The following is a 20,783-nucleotide window of genomic DNA, read 5'->3' as shown; positions in this document are numbered from 1 at the left end:
AACCTCTAAAAAAGGGTCAATAGATTGAAGTTGATACCAAGCATTTATCGAATAGGCCACCACCAACAACCTCAGGATGAGGACAAGGAAGAGGTTGTGGTAGAGGTAGAGGGGCCCCTGTCAGGGGATGTGGCATTTGTGTAAGATGCTCAAATGAAATTAGGGCAAGAGTCATTGATCCATAGTGAATCATGAGAGAGGCTGGCCGAAGGGTTCTTTCAAACCTGAGATGTCATACTGTGGCATCAATTGTTTGTACGTTCAGCAATGACAATGACACTTTGCTGGCCTTCACAGTCAATATAATGTATTGTGTTTCACTGTATTTGCACTCTTGGCAACAACAATTTCTATACTTTTGTAAAGTATGTTGTCACAATACAATGTATACTGTAGTTTCACTACAGTTATTTACAACATATACGATAAAATTCTGATTACTTTACGTATATTTCCAGTATTTACAGCCTATTGCACTATTTTACTGTAACAGAATCAACACACTGGCCCACACTGGTGGCAGGCGGAGATTGTTCACTGCAGAACAGATTTTATACCTTTTCACTGTATATTGAAACCTGTCATTTTGACGTAAAGAATATACATGTAATGTGGAAAAAGGACTGCAATACTGTAAATATTTTTGTGTCAGAATCTTTGCCATTTTGTGCACAGTAGAACAAATGTTACGTAATCAATGGTGTTGACAGGTCCTTGTTTAGAATATATGATATAGTGTTTAGCAATATAGCAATACAAAAACAGAACTACAATATTTTACTGTATACAAATTTTCAGATTTCGAATACTTTCTGACAGTATAAGTAAAAGTGCTCAGTACAAAACCCAAATTGTAGTACGTTGTCAGGGGTAAAATAGTCAATACTGTGAGGGTGTTGCACATAAGTTGAAGTGATGGTTTCATAGGTTGATATTGAAAGCTGTATTTTGAGTTTTGCTATCCATTGTTAAACAAATGAGAAAACATACATTTTCAACTGAGCCCAAACTGTAGGTTTTGAGGGAAATGTTTGGTTTTGATGGGTGTGTGATACATTTTTGAGAAGGTAGTGTCATTCTGCAAACATTATAAAGTGTTTTGGTCATTTCAGCTTCTGTTAAGGGCTGTGTGTGAGCTGTTTTGAAAAAGTAAACAGTGAATGGAAAAATTCGCCAAAGCGATTGAGAAAAACTGTAAACATTGGAAAAACGAAATAAAAAATATATTAAAAAATGTATAGAATATGTTAAATGGAAAATGCAGGAGTGTGCAATTAAGGATAAGAGTCCGTGTTGGGGGGCGGGTGCAATATTAGTATATCAATCCCAGTTCAGTGGACAAAGGGCACAACTGTATTGATCTGTTTGCTCACATCGCTTGCTCTTACTTCTAGCAGACAGGTAGATTCAGTGTGCATATTCATAATACCCACGCTCATTCAGACTCTACTGGGTCCAGTGGCCAAATAATGACTGCTTGGGATTGTTATGAATTACATTTTAATGTTGCCAACAGCAGTAAAGCCTCTGGGCAGTTTCCATGGCCAAACCTCTGACATAGACTACCGTGATAGGCTGTGTCAACCATGCAGGCCATAAAGGTTACGAAACTGTCAATAAGCTGAGCAAATGTAAAGGGCAGCAATACAGCTCATCGGTGTCTCAGCTGCATCACCGGTAGGTACCTGCTTTTGAAGGTGAGATCTGTTAGAGTGAAATTTTGTTGCAGGGTTCACCATTGGCCATGTCCATGTCCTGTGTTCAGTGTGTCGAGTCGGCTCTTCTGGAAGCAGGGTAGTGTGGTGGGGTCGTCTACAGGTGAAGGAGACCTAGGAGAGCACCTTTGGACTCGGAAACCACAAAAACAAAAAACAACAAAAACATCAACAACAACAAAAACAAGCAAAACAAAAACTGCTTTTTGTGTTCTTTTTCTCACTGAGTTATAGCCGTAACGAGCTTCATGGTTACCGAGGGCCATTCGAGTGTGCGTCGTCGTCGAGGGGTGGCCTCTCGCTGCGGCTGCGTCTGGGCAAACATAGACCTCGCCCGCATCTGCCTCCTGTGGATGCTCATCGCCCTCTACATGCTGTTCGGGGCGGCCGTGTTCTCGGAGCTGGAGCGGGACGGGGAGCTGAGGGCGCGGAGCCGCTGGGACCGGCAGGTGTCTGAGTTCGCCCAGGTGCACCAGGTGAGCGCGGGGGACCTCCGCACGCTGCTTAAACAGTACGAGGAGGCCAACTCAGCCGGGGTGAGAGCCGACCCACGCAGACCCAGATGGGACTTCTCTGGATCCTTCTACTTCGTGGCCACGGTTGTCTCCACTATAGGTGTGGGCGCTATTTGTGTATGGATGTGAGTAATGAATAGATAATGGAGAAATATATATAAATATATGTATAAACATATATATACATATACTGTATATATATATATATATATATATATGTATATATATATATTATAGAGAGAGAGAGAGAAGGAGAGATAGAGAGATAGATAGATAGAGAGACAGAGAGAGAGAGATAGATAGATAGATAGATAGATAGATGGATAGAGAGAGAGAGAGAGAGAGAGAGATGTGGAAAAATGGAGGAATAGGAATGTGAAAAATAGGTGTGGGCGCTCATTGTGTATCTACGGAGAAATATATAGAGAGAGGGAGAGAGAGATAGAGAGAGAGATAGATAGATAGATAGATAGATAGATAGATAGATAGATAGATAGATAGATAGATAGAGAGATATAGATAGATAGTGAGAGAGAGAGAGAAATTTGGAAAAATGGAGTTCACTTACAATATCATCCTCTTTTCATACTTGTATCATATACATCCAAACTATTTACACAACATTATTTTATATGCATTTGTATAACCACCTAACCTTGCATTATCTCTTGTGTATAGCTTCTTCAGTAGAACATGGGTTAGTAGAACATGGGTTAAACTGCTACTTTAGTAGAACATGGGTTAAACTGATACTTCTGTAGAACATGGGTTAGTAGAACATGGGTTAAACTGCTTCTTCGGTAGAACATGGGTTAGTAGAACATGGGTTAAACTGCTACTTCAGTAGAACATGGGTTAAACTGCTTCTTTGGTAGAACATGGGTTAAACTGATACTTCAGTAGAACATGGGTTAAACTGATACTTCAGTAGAACATGGGTTAAACTGATACTTCAGTAGAACATGGGTTAAACTGATACTTCAGTAGAACATGGGTTAAACTGGTCTAAAAGCTACTTCAGTAGAACATGGGTTAAACTGCTACTTCAGTAGAACACTGATACTTCAGTAGAACAAGGGTTAAACTGGTCTAAAAGCTACTTCAGTAGAACATGGGTTAAACTGCTACTTCAGTAGAACACTGATACTTCAGTAGAATACTGATACTTCAGTAGAACATGGGTTAAACTGGTCTAAAAGCTACTTTAGTAGAACATGGGTTAAACTGCTTCTTCAGGAGAACATGGGCTAAACTGCTACTTCAGTAGAACACTGATACTTCAGTAGAACAAGGATTAAACTGGTCTAAAATTAAACCGTGCTCATGTTTCCTCAAGGACACTAAAAGGGAGTTATTATGTAAAGGAAACTCGTCTGAACAGAGCAATTGGACTCTCTCATAATCCATGCAAACATGATTGATTGACTTATTCCTGTTGTGGGTGTATGTGCACAGAAGTCTTCTATCAGCAGCCCCATCACAGCTGTAAATATTTGCAATATTGTCAATTACTGTTGCTGCGACTCCTGATGGCCTATCTAATGACTTAAGATCAGCATCAAGTATTGACAGTGGCCTGATGAGACCATAAACCTTTCCAGCTTCATGTCGTTATCTCCTCTTGAATCACCATGTCCATGGATAGCAAATCAGAAGTGAAGATAACGAGAATCAATACTGAGAATCACAGAACTGATGGCATATAATATGACGGCGGGTAAGGTCAGACATTTAATAGTAGGCTTCAAGTAGCATTGAGAGGAGGGTATTGAAAGACATTTGGGGATAAGGACTTGCGAATTTCAAATATGACTTTTTCCAGGTTATTGTCACTCGCAAATGATTGCAGATTATACAAACGTATTAGTAACTGACAAAATGACAAATGGACCCATGATATAAATTGTCATTAAACTGTTCTAGCATCTTCAGGTCCCATAATTCACTGAATTAAACGAGGTCTGGACATCTGCCAAAGAGAAGCAGCATTTGAGTGGCAGGAGCCGGATTGCCAATAGCGTCATGTCAGTAACTCTGAGTGTCAATTACAATGGCAGACTTTAAATCACCCTCTCCCCGTATCTCACGGCAACTGAATGGATGTTTAGGCATTAGGTGGACTAACTGTATTTCGACTGTGAGTCTCCGGGACAATAATCTCAGGAAATAATCCTAGAAAATCTAAATTTTCAGTCTGTTATCACAGAAAACAATGGCCGCAGCACCAGAATAGTCGAAAACACAATGAAAACGTTTATTTTCATCACAGACAAAGTGTATATAGTTAGTTGTCTAAGCTGTGTAACATCTTCCTGGTACCTCTTTTTTGCTTCTGAACAGGCTATGGCATGACAGCCCCCTGCACCATCTGCGGCAAGATCTTCCTCATCCCTTTCGGCCTGTTCGGCTGTGCGGCCACCATCCTCTTCTTCAACCTCTTCCTTGAGCGAGCCATCACCCTCATCTCCTTCGTCATGAACAGCTGGCACAAGAGACGGAGGATCAAAGGCAGCATGAGAAGGTCGGGGGAACGAGTGCAGGAGGAGGAGAAAGAGGAGGAGAAAGAGGAGGAAGAGGAGGAGTGGAGGCCCTCTGTGTACTACGTCACCCTCATCCTGGGCGCCCTGGCTCTGCTGGTGTTCTGCAGTGCCTCTGGTCTCTACTCCGCGGTCGAGGGCTGGGACTACTTTGAGTCCATGTACTTTTGCTTCGTGACCTTCAGCACCATGGGCTTCGGGGACCTGGTGAGCGGGCAGAGGGAGTGGTACCACGCCAGGTGGTTCTACCAGGTGGGCAACAGCCTGGTGATCATGCTGGGCGCCTGCTGCACCTACTCGCTCTTCAACATCATGTCCGTCATCATCAAGCAGGCGCTGAACTGGATGCTTGCCAGGCTGCTGTGTCTGTGGCGGGGCTGTGGGGCGTGCGGTGAGGGGGGTCTGGATGAGGAGGAGGGAGCGCCGGGGGTCTACTGCTGCTGCTGCTGCTGCTACCCGGGCGGCGGTAGCCACGATGGCGCCCAATCCTCGCAGCGGACCCAGGTCCGCCTGACGGCCACCCGCCACGGGAGGCACTGGAGCTTCAGCGTGGTCCGGTTTGCCCCCGCCGCCGCCACCACGCCCAGGGGAAAGTGTGTGTGCGCCGGCTCAGGGGTGGAGACGGTGTGTAAGACTGAGGAGAGGAGAGGGGCGGAGAGGGACACGGAGGGCCACAGATGCAGGAGGCCCGGGGAGGTGCTGTCAGGAGCAGGACCTACCTTTGCGCGACAAAGCAGCTTGCCTGAGGGGGTGGGAGCAATCGCAATGCTGAATAACCGACTGCAGGAAACCAGAATCAATATGTAAAGCCACAGAATCCACCTATACACACACAGAGCCCTGGGATAGCTTTACCATTGTTATAAGAAACACACCCTCACACACACACACACACACACACACACACACACACACACACACACACACACACACACACACACACACACACACACACACACACACGTACATATATACAGTATATGGGGGAGGGGGACGAAGAAGTGGTAAACAAGTTCTGTATGGCAATGGAAATGAATTAGATGTTCTTGTGTCTGATTACCTTCTAATTACATCATAACAGGCTGTACAACCATGAAGGACTACAGGCCAATCACCTGTTCCCAGAGAGCAAAAATGATTACTGAAACTGCAGCTATTCAGAATTCAATCGGCATTGGTGAAGCCGTGACTGTAGATATTTACTTGCCTAGCCTAAATATTGTATGCAAATACATTTATCCAAGACACCAAGATCTACGTAGAAGATTTATTTTTAAAATGTATTTATTTTTGTATATACAGTATGTATCCTTCTTACTTATTTTTTTTTTATTCCATACAGGCCATTGTGTAGCTGAAGGCATAGTGAACATTGTTTTTCTTTGTAACTAAATAAATTAGGCGACAGTCCTTTATATTTAAAGTTCCATCAGACTAGAATGACCTGCCTAGTTCACTCAGATATTTTACCTTTAAGACTTTCAGGCATCTATTTTTACCTATCTTCACTATAAGACTTTAAGGCATCTCTTTTTACTTATCTTCAAGCAACCTGCTCTTTCTTCTAATTACATTTGACTTGAGACACTCGAATGGAATGATTTATTTGTAGGTGAATGTTAATCTATGTGTAAAGCTTTCCATGGGTATGTGTATAGTGACTGTATGTATATGTCTCAAATCTCAAATTAAATTTTCATATAATTATGCAAGTATTTCTGTGCACACCTACATGTTGCAATATTTATGCTCAATTACGGAAACAGATCATATCATAAACTGAGTGGACAAACTACTAATGCAGTATTCCCTACCAATACTAAACCTTATTTTAACGAATTGGAGGGCCCTTGGCCTACAGTCGCAACAGCCTATTATAACAGTTTTCCTCCTATGGCCAAAATGTATGAATGCTCTCAGATATTATGGGGTTTAATGGTTGTACTTCACCCCAACAAAACTATGAACTTGAAGTATTGTTCATTATTAAAGGCATTATTAAATTCATTCACCACGCATATGCAAATTAAAATTCTAAATGTGTGTTAGAATAGGAACTTCAATAATATATTTTTGCCCGGTAGGGATGTATAATCTGGTGTAACTTCAATTGTCAGTCTGTTCAAACCAAGATCCCTCCGCGTATTTGGAAGTAGATCACTATTATCTTCTTTTAGTTAGGGTGTTCAACTCCTTATAAATAGTTTAGCTTAAATTAATATAAAGCCTACTAATACAAAGCGAGGATACAGTATCAAACTCAAAAGTGCGGGTCGGATTTTTTAAATGGGAGAAGAGAAAGCAAATGATGTCATAGCGGATGGATATGAGAAAATGAAACTGTCAGTGAAGAGGAGTAATTTCCGGGAGACTTCAGGCCGGGCGAGTTTGTCAACGCTGGGTAACGTGACTGTCCGCATTTCTTCCTTGAATTATTAATAAACGAGCCGTTTAACAGGACCAGAAAGAAGCCTCGCTTTGGAATATTTTTTCACTTTTTGAATTGAGACCTAGCTCTTGCACAAAATGGTGAGTAATGCAGTCGTTTTATCTGCAAAGCACTGACAGTGCAACCGGCTAGCAGGAAGACAAGTAAATGAATAGAAAACGAGGCAAATGCTAGTGGGATGGCTAGCTAGCGAGCTATGTTGTCTGTAAATCATGTTAGTGGGTCGACGTTAGCTAGGTATTAATAGCATAGCTAACTTTACTATGCGACTACGTGTTGTCAGCCCGATTGTGACAGGGCATATGTTAAATGAGCTCAAATTTATATTGAGTATAGCTAGCTGTTTGGCCAGATCACGTAAATTAAACGTTAGCTTGGAGTTTCCATTGATGCCCAGGGAACCCTGGCTGTCACCAGTCGGTATCTAGAATTCTCGTCGTTGCAAGGTAACGTTAACGCAAACGGCACATGTTTGTATAGGTGTAGGATAGACAGGTAATAAACAAACCTTGTGCGCGAAGGTGACTAGCATTTTGAGAATGGCGTTTGTCGAGGTAGTAAGACTGGTAGTTAGTTAGCTAGCTAAGTAACGTTAGGTTGCTGTGCTAAAACAGTGGCTAGCGTTGGAGACGAAGGTGTGTCCTAATTTGGCACTGACAGCAGGATTACACGGTAGCTATAACCATCGCGCATAATCCTGACAAGGACAAATTATGTCAGACAGCGAGCTATCGCACAAGGCAGGCAGCTAGTTGTGCTTATCGATAATTTTATCATTATTCATTAGCTCATTTACGAGAGGCCAATTTCAGCAGAGTAATTTTGAATTGCTGCTAGTGCGCAAATGTGATGAGGTGGGCGTGTTAACCACGCTGTGTTGAATGCGGGCTTCCAGAAAAGTTAAGAGGCCAAATTTGATTCGGTCTCAGTTAGTATTAACCCATTACATGTCACTAATCTTACCAGTTGTTAGCAGGTTATGTAACTTTAATTATTGTTAGTCCGCTACATCTTACTATTTGGTCAAGGAAATCGACGGTTTGCATATCACGATGACATTTGCGAGAGCTATATGAAATCGACGGTTTGAATCAGTTTTAGAGGACAACACTCCAGGCATTAGTTATATTGCGCTGGAGAGCAATGACGTACGAATGTGTTTCAAACTGCTGCTGAGTTGGAGGTGGTGGTGGGTCTAAATATTGTAAATCTGAAAATGTTTTGGAAAACACAATGGCACATGATAACTTTGAACGAGGACGTTTGGGATGATATATGATACATAATTGTCTCACTCTTCAAAGATCCCCGTCTGCGTCAAGCTATTTACGTGCATTCATTCAACAGACGCTGCTAGTCCTACATTTATCAACAACTGTGCTCACTGCTTGTCCAAATTAGATTCGGTGTCAGTCCATAGCCCATTGCATGTTTGCACTGCGTACTGCATCACAGCGAGCTGCAGTCCTCCTGTGTGAGTGATTCAAGCCGCCGCCACCCTCCCTCCCTCCCTGCATTGAACCAAATCATTGCTGGTGCAGGAGCACGTTGTCAAGAGGTCTGCAGTGCACCTCGTAAAGCTCCACATAACGTCAACAGCTACAATCAAACGTTGTCCAAAAGATTGCATTCTCGCGCTGGGGGTTTGTTCGCATGTTCTTCACTCAAGTATAGTCAAGTCAAACCGACTCAACGCGTGGAACGTGCCCTAGTGAGCGAAAATCAGGTAACCTGTCGTAGTCTAATTTGCGGCTTGACCCTTTAAACACCTGCAGCGCCTGTGACGCGGCGCTGCCTGCATCCCAGTTGCAGAGCTCCGTTTCCTGCGCGCACTGTGTAATTGAGTTCATCGCCCCCTCAGACCAGAGCATCTTTATATTTAGAAGGAAGGATCAGGGTCAGCTAGTGAGTTACAAACCTGATTTTCCGGAGGTTATCATCCGTCTGTCTTCAAATATGTTAGCGTCGCTGCAGACTGCCTTGGTACTCACATCACTATCCTGCTAACCGCGCGTTTTTCCATATCTAGGTTAAACATTATTTTGCGCTTTTACAAATAGATAAATACAATTATTTGATGCATCGTCACCCATTTCTTTAGGTTATGCTTTTTGCTTGCATAAAACAAGGCAAGAAGAAAGAAATACACCATCTGTATGTAGTGACAGGCAGAATGATGGCTGCAGGATTTACATTGCAACTGTAACAATTAGGACCCATTCATTCCCACTGTTCCTGCCCTAGATGCTCGCCTTTCAGTTCTACACAGGATGACACTGCTAGTGCTTAGAGGGGCTAACACAGTGGCCAGAGCTCTCGGTGTCAAGTGCATATCTGTACCGAAACAACCTGCCGGCCCCTAATCTGAGATTACATTTGACCATGTCCCAGTCCCTGATGGTCTCCTCACCAGGCCGCAACAGGCAACACAAACGTATGATGCTTGTTAGCTCAACAGCCCCAGTGTAAGGACCTCCTTATCCCCTGGTGTGTGTGGTTCCCAGTCACAGAGATAAGGCCTGCTAATAGGATTTTGATATGCGGTTTACTACAATGGTGACCCTGATAGGGCTTTGCTAATTATATTCTGGGTGAAGTATTTATGTACGTGGCTTGGCATGGCATGACCTGCTCTAACCCCGGGTTCACTCAATAGTCATTCGACTCCTCACTGCTTCCCACCGGAGTCATTAGACTCCTCACTGCTCTAACCCGGAGTCATTAGACTCCTCACTGCTTCCCACCGGACCTTTGGCTCACTGCTTCCCACCGGAGTCATTACACTCCTCACTGCTTCCCACCGGAGTCATTAGACTCCTCACTGCTTCCCACCGGAGTCATTAGACTCCTCACTGCTTCCCACCGGAGTCATTCGACTCCTCACTGCTTCCCACCGGAGTCATTCGACTCCTCACTGCTTCCCACCGGAGTCATTCGACTCCTCACTGCTTCCCACCGGAGTCATTAGACTCCTCACTGCTTCCCACCAGAGTCATCAGGCTCCTCACTTCCCTCCCACACTAGACCCGTGTAGTCAGTGAGTTTGCAGTTCATACTGCACATTTGATGACCGCTTTCTTTTCTCTTTCTTTCTTGTTCTTTCTCCGACTGTCTTTCTGCTGTCTCTTTTGCCATCTTTTGCCATCTTTTGCCAGTCATCATTGACGGTTAGTCTTTGCTGTTAGCAGTCATCATTTACTGTTAGTCTTTGCTGTAAGCGGTCATAATTGGCTGCTAGTTAACACTAATCTCTCACTCTTTCTCCATCTCTCTCCCCCTCCCTCCACAGGCAGACCAGCTGACTGAGGAGCAGATTGCTGGTGAGTGGACTGTGGACTCTGACACCTGTGGGAAGTGTGACTGTGTGTGTGTATACCTCCATGTGTGTGTGTATCTTTACATTACTGTGTTTGTGTGTGTATACCTCCATGTGTGTGTATCTTTACACGACTGTGTGTGTGTGTGTGTGTGTATCTTTACATGACGACTGTGTGTGTGTGTGTGTGTGTGTGTGTGTGTGTGTGTGTGTGTGTGTGTGTGTGTGTGTGTGTGTGTGTGTGTGTGTGTGTGTGTGTGTGTGTGTGTGTGTATCTTTACATGACTGTGTGTGTGTGTGTATCTTTACATGACTGTGTGTGTGTGTGTGTGTGTGTGTATCTTTACATGACTGTGTGTTTGTGTGTGTGACTGTGTAATTACTGATGTGCTGTTTCTGTATTCAAACCCCAACAACAGTTGTCATTAATTAAGTGATCAAGCGAAAGCCATTGACGTGGTGTGATGGAGAGGTGATGTACTTGGACAACCTTTACTCCTGTATGTCAACATGTCAACCAGTTAGTCCCTGAAGCCCCTGTCAATCATTCTTATACTAATAAACTGTTATATTTACAACAGGTTGACAGTTACTAAAAGATGGTCAGCAGCCAATTAGTTCCATATTGCTGACCTGTAAATCAGATATGAATGCAGGAAGGGATGGTGGTGGTGTAGCCAGTTAACTTCTGTGAAACCTGAAGTTTTCACAGTGCTAAACATCATTTGTTGGTTGTCCATAGTAATGAAAGATCAAAGGTCCCTTCTATTTACATTTAGTCATTTAGCAGACGCTTTTATCCAAAGCGACTTGCAAGGAAATTGCTTTTATACAGGAACAGTTAGGGTTTCAGTGTCTTGCTCAAGGACACTTACACACTTGGTAAGGAGAAGTGGGGAATTGAACTAGCAACCTTCCAACCATACGATTACTAAACGTCTCTCCTCCTGTACCACTGTCACCCCTTCCACATATAGATGATCTGAATATGGGGAAAAACACAATGGCACTTTATCCACAACTGGATAAAGCAGGGTAAATAATAAGGCTGAGGATGACAACTTTCAACGATCCCCATCTGTTTCAGGCTGCTTGTATTTGTTCATGCAGTAGAGACTTTTATGCAAAGCAACTTGCAGGAAACTGCCAACATTTGCATGTCATTTCTTTGCTGTTAAGCACTTTCAGCTGCATTGTTTTGTATGAAAGGTGCTATACAAATAAAGTGTGTTAATAATAGTAATAATTATTATATAATATTTATATGCATGAGTGCTCCCTGCAATACCAGACCACCACAGCATCTTACTCTGCCAGTTAAAGGTTCTGTGTGCGGTTTTAGTGGCACCTAGTGGTGTGGCTGCTGAATTGCAACCAGCTGAATACCCTTCCCTTTACAAGGGTGTGTGAGGTAGACCTACCTACGGTGGCTGGCAAATGCCATGACAACACGACAGTACCTTTAGATTTAAGCCCTTTAGATGGAGCAGTGTGTAAGGTAGGGGTCGTAAGCCTGTTAGACCAAGATGTAAAACTCTCAGGAAGGATTCAGGAGGTTCAAGCTGGTAGAACGATGGGATTCTTTATTTCCAAAATAAGGCCCATAAGGCGGTAAAACAATGAAAATACTAAATGTAATGATGTCAATTTATTTTCCTTATAGAAATGGTTATCATAGTCATACAGAATATACTAAAGCTAAATAGGAAGTCGACTTAACATATAACTAAAAGAACCACATTAACTAGTCTAATGTGAGAGCTCCTAAGACGTCTTGTTAAACCTTAACTCTCGCGACACAAAGAAAAGGCAAGTTCAAATAGCCTAAATATTCACCTTCAATTGGCTCATGCCAATAATCAATTTCACGTGCGTCATAAGCAGGCACCAACACCTTTGGCTCACAGCAGCCATACTTAAACAAGGTCCCATACAGCTGGGAAAAATGGACTTCTCCAAAACGTAGTAACCAGGCTCGGTGACGGTATAGCCGACACATAATAAATCAGCCAAAACATTATAAATAACTCTGGTTAACCCGGACGTTGTAGGGCATTACAAAACTTGCGCACAAATGAACAAAGGCACGAGCATCAAACATGCGACAAACACATAAGAAAAACACTTGCACCCTGCAGCTCAATGCTGTCACTTATGTGCACAGTCACAAGCAGACTTTCTCAAATCAAGCGAGACACAGTGCAGGCAAAGTGTACTAAAAGCGTGTTAAAGGAATTCGTTTTATTCAACTGTACGTGCTCTTACTCATCGCTGTTTGGTTCTCTCCTGGCAGAGTTCAAGGAGGCGTTCTCCCTGTTCGATAAGGATGGCGACGGCACCATCACCACCAAGGAGCTGGGCACAGTCATGCGCTCGCTGGGACAGAACCCCACTGAGGCTGAGCTGCAGGACATGATCAACGAGGTGGATGCTGACGGTGAGCATGGCACACTGGCGCACAGGCACAGGCGTTTATACGTTTTAATTATAGAATTATACGTTTGCCATGAACTTTAAAGCTTTTCCTCCTTCTTCTTGTTAATACTCTGACAAATACAGTTCATGTTAAAAAAAGTACTTAAAATGAGTGAAATGTTCAGGTATGTACAAGTTTTTTTTCACATAGTCCAGCATGTAAAGTAAAGTAAAAGAAAAACAGCTTTCCACAGTATGATTATTTGATAAAGATTTGAGAGAAAATTGCAGACATGACATGCATACTACTAACATATTATTGTACCTAAACCTGTGCAGAATTCAAACAAATAAACGTTGTTTAAAGTTTCTTAAATAAATAAAAAGTCGTCATAGCACGCCGGACTCCTGGGGGTTTAGTAATGAGGTTGAGTAGGCATGCAGTCATTACCTCATCATGAGGGTATATCATCACTCTCCCCTCAGCCCACCACATGTCCTCAGGCTCGCTCTCTCTCTTTCACTGTCTCTCCCTTTCTCTCTCTCACTGTGTGTGTGTGTGTCTCTCTCTCTCTCTCTCTCTCTCTCTCTCTCTCTCTCTCTCTCTCTCTCTCTCTCTCTCTCTTTCACTGTCTCTCCCTTTCTCTCTCTCACTGTGTGTGTGTGTCTCTCTCTCTCTCTCTCTCTCTCTCTCCATCTCTGCTCGGGCTGCTGACAGCTCTGGAGCAATGATGGCTCTGCTCTTTCAGCTGGGCTGTGTGTGTGTGTGTGTGTGTGTGTGTGTGTGTAGTTTAGCGCGCATATGCTCTATATGCTGAGAAGTGTGTGTGTGTGTGTGTGGTCAGCATTTGTCTCTTCCCTTAATGCCCCTTCCTACATGAATGATTTAAGGCTGAGATTAATTATTAAAAGACACAAACCTCCACAGGAAACGGCACCATCGATTTCCCAGAATTCCTGACCATGATGGCGCGGAAGATGAAGGACACCGACAGCGAGGAGGAGATCCGGGAAGCCTTCCGAGTCTTCGACAAAGTAAGAAGTATTCCCCTGTAGTTCAGCTGTAGTCTAGAAATATTCCCCTGTAGTTAACCTGTAGTTCAGAAATATTCCCCTGTAGTTAACCTGTAGTTTAGAAATATTCCCCTGTAGTTAACCTGTAGTTTAGAAATATTCCCCTGTAGTTTAGCTGTAGTTTAGAAATATTCCCCTGTAGTTAACCTGTAGTTTAGAAGTATTCCCCTGTAGTTTAGCTGTAGTTTAGAAGTATTCCCCTGTAGTTCAGCTGTAGTTTAGAAATATTCCCCTGTAGTTTAGCTGTAGTTTAGAAGTATTCCCCTGTAGTTCAGCTGTAGTTTAGAAGTATTCCCCTCTAGTTCAGCTGTAGTTTAGAAGTATTCCCCTGTAGTTCAGCTGTAGTTTAGAAATATTCCCCTGTAGTTTTGCTGTAGTTCAGAAATATTCCCCTGTAGTTAACCTGTAGTTTAGAAATATTCCCCTGTAGTTTAGCTGTAGTTTAGCTGTAGTTTAGAAGTATTCCCCTGCAGTGTTGGGAAAGTTCACTTTCTACATGAACTAGTTCAGTTCATAGTTCACACATTTTAAAATGAACTAGTTCAGTTCATAGTTCATAATTCAAAAAATTGAACTAAGTTCACAGCTCCAAAAAATGAACTAGTTCAGTTCTTTTTTTCAATATGTTGCGAGCTAAAAACAAAATCTAAATCTCTATATGTCTGCAATACCGCTTTCGGCCTCTATGCAACTTTGTCGCTCTCACACTTGCCAGGCATTGACAGTAAAATAAAGCACACGCAGCGATTTGAAACTGTTAAATGACTGTTAAATGTGTGTTTTTCGCCTGGAAGTCTCTAGAAATCTGGCACCTTATTGAACGAAATTAAAAAGAGTGAACGTGCCGTTCACAGACACCAGAATGAACGCGTTCACAGTATCGTTCATCAGGCAATAATACAGAACGTTCAGTTCACGTTCACCAAAATTATGAACGAGTTCATGAACTTTCGTTCAATGAACGCGTTCAGGTATAACACTGTTCCCCTGTAGTTTAGCTGTGGTTAAGAAGTATTCCCCTGTAGTTTAGCTGGTAGAGGATGGTGCTTTCAATAGAGGTTCGTTAACCATGAAGACGCATACTGATCCCATTGGTTATCTGCCCTGCACCTTTAATACGGGGGGATAAGAAGGCTGTGGGGGTGAACCTGCTTACTTTTGCCCTCTTGGTCACCCAACATCCATTACCAAGCCTGCTGTCCTTCACCCCCTTCAGTCAGGACAAACCAGCCTAGACGTCTCCGCCAACATAATCAAGTTAGCGTGAAGAGGAGTAATGGGTTTGGGCCGTGGCACTGTCAGGATAGTTGTTGTGTGTTTTTATTTTTATTTTTTATTGATAAAACAATCGGATCGGTGTGTCTGGCCTTCACTTCTGATTATGGAGGGGCCCATCAATGTAAACTTGTGCTCACTGTGCAGTTGCCATGCAGGAGTTCTGCACTGTTGTCTGTATCTGTCTCTACCTCCCTTCCATTGTTCCCTCCATCTCTCTTTCTTTCTTTCTTTCTTTCTCTCTCTCTCTTCATCTCTCAGTTCCTCACTACTCACAATCCTTTCCCTCCTCTCTTTCTCTCTCCCTCCTTCCATCCTGCCCCACATCATACACTCTTTCCCTGTCTTCCTCAATGTGTCTCTCTCTCTCTCTCTCTCTCTCTCTCTCTCTCTCTCTCTCTCTCTCTCTCTCTCTGCCCGTGGTTCTCTCTGTAATCCCCCTCTCTTCACCCCTCAAGACGGTAATGGCTACATCACCGCTGCAGAGCTGCGTCACATCGTGATTGTTCCAGCTGACGTGTGTGTGTGTGTGTGTGTGTGTGTGTGTGTGTGTGTGTGTGTGTGTGTGTGTGTGTGTGTGTGTGTGTGTGTGTGTGTGTGTGTGTGTGTGTGTGTGTGTGTGTGTGTGTGTGTGTGTGTGTGTGTGTGTGTGTGTGTGTTGCAGGACGGTAATGGCTACATCAGCGCTGCAGAGCTGCGTCACGTCATGACCAACCTGGGAGAGAAGCTGACCGATGAGGAGGTAGACGAGATGATTCGTGAGGCTGACATCGACGGAGACGGACAGGTCAACTACGAAGGTGTGTGTGTGTATATTAGAGACCGCAAGTGCCTGGCATGTGGCTACTGGGTCTGGATTAACACTTAAGAACCTGTCTTTTGTGGATGCGTGTGCATGTATGCCACATGATGTCCAGATCAGATAGACTAGAGGAGATATTATATGAGGATATGCATAACGTTGTTGATCTTAAACCTCAGCAGATTAATGGTTGATTAAAATGTGTGTCTATAATAAGAATGTCCCGGGCAAATCTGTTATTCTTCAGTTGAGGATGCAGTTTTTTTGTCGTCAGCAGTTGGTAGCTAGTTCTCAGCTAAAGTATCTTATGTGTATTCTAATGTGTTTCCATGTTTGTGTGTTTTCTTATTCACAGAGTTTGTGCAGATGATGACTGCGAAGTGAAGCGGGTCCACCTTTCACACACCCCTCACATAACATGACTGACTAAGATCACTCTTGTCTTAAAAAAATAACAATAAAAGTAATAACCGTGCAGAAAAAACAAACAAACATCCATACAAATCTAAACCAAAAGCTTCAACTCCAAAACTATTGAGTGTTAAAATTCAATAGCTGGTCTGATCGGGTCCCGCCAGCCTCTGTGTGGGGAGAGAGTGAGGACCCTTTCAAGCATGTGATCCTTCTTCTTAATGAGACGGTCTAACAAAGACCCTCACCAAAAAAGTATTCAGCTGATTACCTTTCTAAAGGGCGGGTTGGTCGCCATTGAGAACGTTGGCTTATCCCAGTCCAGCGAAAAAAAGGTCTCCTATTGGCTATGGTTGTCCCTGTAAAACGTAATTCCAAATTCCAGTTGACGGATCAAGAATTCGATAAGAGCACTAGAGTTTGATTGCCTTAATTCAGTCAACGCTTTGGATTGTTTGAGGCTTCATCCAGTCGCGGTTTAAGAGCTCGTTATCACCATTGAGATCTGGATTGGGTACAAAGCTAGATGTGTGTAATATAGGAATATAAATCTACATATATTCAAAAAGAAAACCAACAACAACAACAAAACCCACAAATAAACTTCGTGACCACCTGAGAAAGTTGACTTGCACACAGTGAAAGCCAACTAGGTTGTTGATGTGCTCCAGTTAAGTTGTGGCTATTCAGTGGTATCGGTCAGTGCCACTGGCGCCTGTTTGGGGTGTGTAAATCAGTCTACCTGTCCAGAAGGCAGTTCTGTAGGCATGTCCGCAGCCGCAGCAACAGGAATGCATGGTTGTGCGTGGACGGTGTGCACAAGATTACATAAATGTAAAGTTAAATAATCTACAGGTAAACGTGGTACAAATACCAGTATGTTATGCTTATGCTAAAGACAAAACAAAAAAACAAATTGTGCATCATTACATATTAATGTCTGGTGAACCTTTCATTGCCTATTGTTACTGCAGTTTAGTGCGATCTGTGATGTTGTTATTTATTTTGATCTTCTTTGGAAGTTGTGTCCACGGTTTTAAAGATGTGCCATAAGTTACGTAAGCCTCAAAAACCCACTTGCAAGATGACTTGTTGTAGTAATGAAATATAATATACTCAAATATACATATATATATATATATATATATATACATTTAAATGATACATCTATCTATGTTTACATATATTTATAAATACATATAAATATATATCTATATCTGCACTCTTATGTGAACCGTAACATGTTAAGTCACTAACGAGGAACCAAAATCTTGCTGTCGCTGCTTCCGCTACAACTCATTTGTCTGTTGCACTTGTTGTGAGTTTGTTCACATCCTCCCAGTATCCCCACTGTTCCTGCAGCTTGTCCGTGCACTGCTTGCTGTGTGACCGAGCATTTAGAAGAAAACAAGTTTAACAGCCTGCTGAGTGCATCTCATCGCAGGGTAAACCTCAGATGGATTTGAGACGAGGGACGGAGTTCAATCTCTTGGCCATGGTGCAGGTGTTTCTTGTAGTTTGACCTTTGGGAATGTTGGAGTAGACGAACGCTTTAAGGTGTGTGTGACCTCGGTGGTCAGGTGTTTCCCATGGGCTTTGTTAACACATGGAGTCTGCAGGAATGCAGACTGGCAAACATGTAGAACTCTGCAAATGTTGTGTGAAATAAGATATTCTTTTGCAATAAAAGGTATTAATGTTCGGAAAAATTCTCATTGGCCTTTTTTTTTTGCAAGTGTGACTGACGTTTGTTTGTTTGTTTTTTCGATCACAATGTACTGTACAATTTCACAAGGCAAGATTTTCGGTCCTTTGTGTAACTGCACATAGCACTGAACACTACTTTAGCAAGTTATTTGTGTAACTGCACATAGTACTGAACCACACTTCTCAGCATGTCCCTGTGCCATATTTAGAGTTCTCGGGGTCAAGTTAGGTATTTAGTACAGGTATGTTTTAACTCTGCAGGCTTCAAGTCCATCCCTCCCCCCTTTTCCCAAATTGAAAATATTGATTTTAAAGCAATTCAAGTTTACATGGGTTTATTCCATGTGGACTTAGATGACCTCCGTGAACTTGTCTATCCAAAGACTGGTGTGTGTGTGTGTCCCTCCCCTCCCATAGGCGTTAGTTCCTCCTCCATGCACCCACGGTGTGTGTTGAGTAATCCATCTTAATCGAGGTCAGCATGGGCGTCTGGGAGGCTTGAGGAACTGAGTGGTTCTGGAGGAGTGATTCTGACCCAGATGTGACCCGGTATAGACGATAAGGACCAGATCTGTATTGGTACAAGCTACCATCTGGGTGGTGACTCACTCAGTATCCACAGTGTGTGTGTGTGTGTGTGTGTGTGTGTGTGTGTGTGTGTAAGACTGAGGAGTGATCGTGATCCAGTGTGAGCCCCTCTTACTTATTTTCTGTTGTTGCACTCTCAGCAGAGGCAGTAGCGAGGGGAAAAGATGCTTTCCTAAGAGGGGCATGACAAAAGAATGGGCTTTTCGCTAATCACCTACATCAAGTAGCTTGTAGGCACAAGATTTGAAACAGAACATGGTATTACTGTACGTGTGCTTGCCTTTGGATTTAGTCCAAATGACCCCTCAGCAGTCTCTAAGAATCCAGCTATTTATATGGTGGTAATTGCGCAAAAGTGATCTATGGTATTACTAGAAGTGAGTGTAATGGCTTTGTGATTTTGCTGTGGTGAATGGATAAGTGCACCTCAGTGATTTCCTGTTGTGCCTTGAGCTGTAGTATCTTCATATGAACACTAGGAGGCCCCGTGTGACTGATTGTCAGTCAGCTCCCATCTGTGTCCACTAGTTGTTCTGCAAAAATAGTGAAGAGTGCTGTTTGAAAGATTTTGTGTGAAGTCAGAACTCCTAGAGGTCAGGGATGGGTCTTCTCTCACTCGTCTCACTGCATTCAGTTAGAGCTCATGTAATGTTGTGATGATAACGTTTCCCTTGGGGACTAACTACAATCATAAGAAGTGTTGTAAACGTTTTTATAGTCATGGCGTTATCTCCTGTGTTGTGTGATCCTGTTTTCTTATGTGGCCTGTTTTTAGAACAGCTGTTTGCCATTGTCTGTGGCCAGGCGTGGCATGTCAGACGTTACTGGGGAACCCAGAGCTCTAGAGGGAATGAATATGTTGATCTGTAAACAGAGTTCTAGGGGGAACTAATATGTTGATCTGAAAACAGTGTTCTAGGGGGAACTAATATGTTGATCTGTAAACAGAGTTTTAGGGGGAACTAATATGTTGATCTGAAAACAGTGTTCTAGGGGGAACTAATATGTTGATCTGTAAACAGAGTTTTAGGGGGAACTAATATGTTGATCTGAAAACAGTGTTATAGGGGGGACTAATATGTTGATCTGTAAACAGTGTTTTAGGGGGAACTAATAAGTTGATCTGTAAACAGAGTTTTAGGGGGAACTAATATGTTGATCTGAAAACAGTGTTATAGGGGGGACTAATATGTTGATCTGTAAACAGTTCTAGGGGAAACTAATTTGTTGATCTGTAAGCAGTTCTAGGGGGAACTACTATGTTGATCTGTAAACAGACTTTTTAAAAGTTCCCTGCCCCTCCTGAGAGATTTGACTGCTCCAGAATGACTGTTCCTATTCCTGTTCAGTCCCCCCCGTATGTTGGGATTCAATGCCCTTTTCTGTCACGCTTCTCTGGGTTTGTTGTCTGTTGGCACGCAGGTGCCTGGGTGGTCTATCTATGGTGGTAGGAGAACACATGGACACAAACAAAGACCGTAGGTCTACTTGAGGTTGCACAACAATGCACGCACAATTTAACAATTTCGTTAAAGGATAAATGGCCTCTTAGTGTTGTAGATCTCATTGAACCTTTAATATGATGACATCTACTGCATGTCTGTCCTTTGTCCATGCATTGTTTTATAATTATGATGTGTGATGGTTTTGATGAATACTGTTTGAAATCCACATTGCCAGGGGCGTCTGGTTAACATGGAACACTGGGACACCCCCCCCCCCCCTCCAATTATCCAGAGAAGAAAATCAACTCTAACATGTTTAACATAAATTAATTACATAATCCGAAATCATTATGTTACGATGGGCCTGGTAGTCATGCCAGCATTGCATTAAAAAAAACTTGTTCCAGATTAATTGGTTAATTTCTGTGTGAATACACTTCCCGGGAGACAGTCGCCGCCGGTGGAACAAACCAAACCCTCCCCACTCTGTTGTAGTCACACTCACAACTGTGGAGGGCTCTGGTTAACTCCCAT

General features: G+C 42.9%; 2 protein-coding genes across 2 annotated transcripts; both read left to right on the top strand.

The window, feature by feature from the left end:
* Nucleotides 1–1,963: 1,963 nt before the first annotated feature.
* Nucleotides 1,964–5,574, top strand: LOC308370006 (potassium channel subfamily K member 13; the record flags this gene model as incomplete). The annotated part of the gene is made up of 2 exons (XM_080844565.1): nucleotides 1,964–2,330; nucleotides 4,571–5,574. The coding sequence occupies 2 exons, from the start codon at nucleotides 1,964–1,966 to the stop codon at nucleotides 5,572–5,574; spliced, it is 1,371 nt and encodes a 456-aa protein (XP_080700691.1).
* A 1,571-nt stretch (nucleotides 5,575–7,145) lies between these two features.
* calm3a (calmodulin 3a (phosphorylase kinase, delta)) lies at nucleotides 7,146–18,207 on the top strand. Its single transcript, XM_080844379.1, has 6 exons — nucleotides 7,146–7,296; nucleotides 10,506–10,536; nucleotides 12,826–12,969; nucleotides 13,876–13,982; nucleotides 15,961–16,096; nucleotides 16,454–18,207. The coding sequence occupies exons 1-6, from the start codon at nucleotides 7,294–7,296 to the stop codon at nucleotides 16,480–16,482; spliced, it is 450 nt and encodes a 149-aa protein (XP_080700505.1). The 5' UTR covers nucleotides 7,146–7,293; the 3' UTR covers nucleotides 16,483–18,207.
* Nucleotides 18,208–20,783: the final 2,576 nt, after the last annotated feature.

Source organism: Sprattus sprattus (genome assembly GCF_963457725.1).
Source record: "Sprattus sprattus genome assembly, chromosome: 9".
NCBI lineage: Eukaryota > Metazoa > Chordata > Actinopteri > Clupeiformes > Clupeidae > Sprattus > Sprattus sprattus.
Note: the sequence above shows the minus strand (reverse complement) of the source record. Positions and strands in the feature narration are given on the sequence as shown.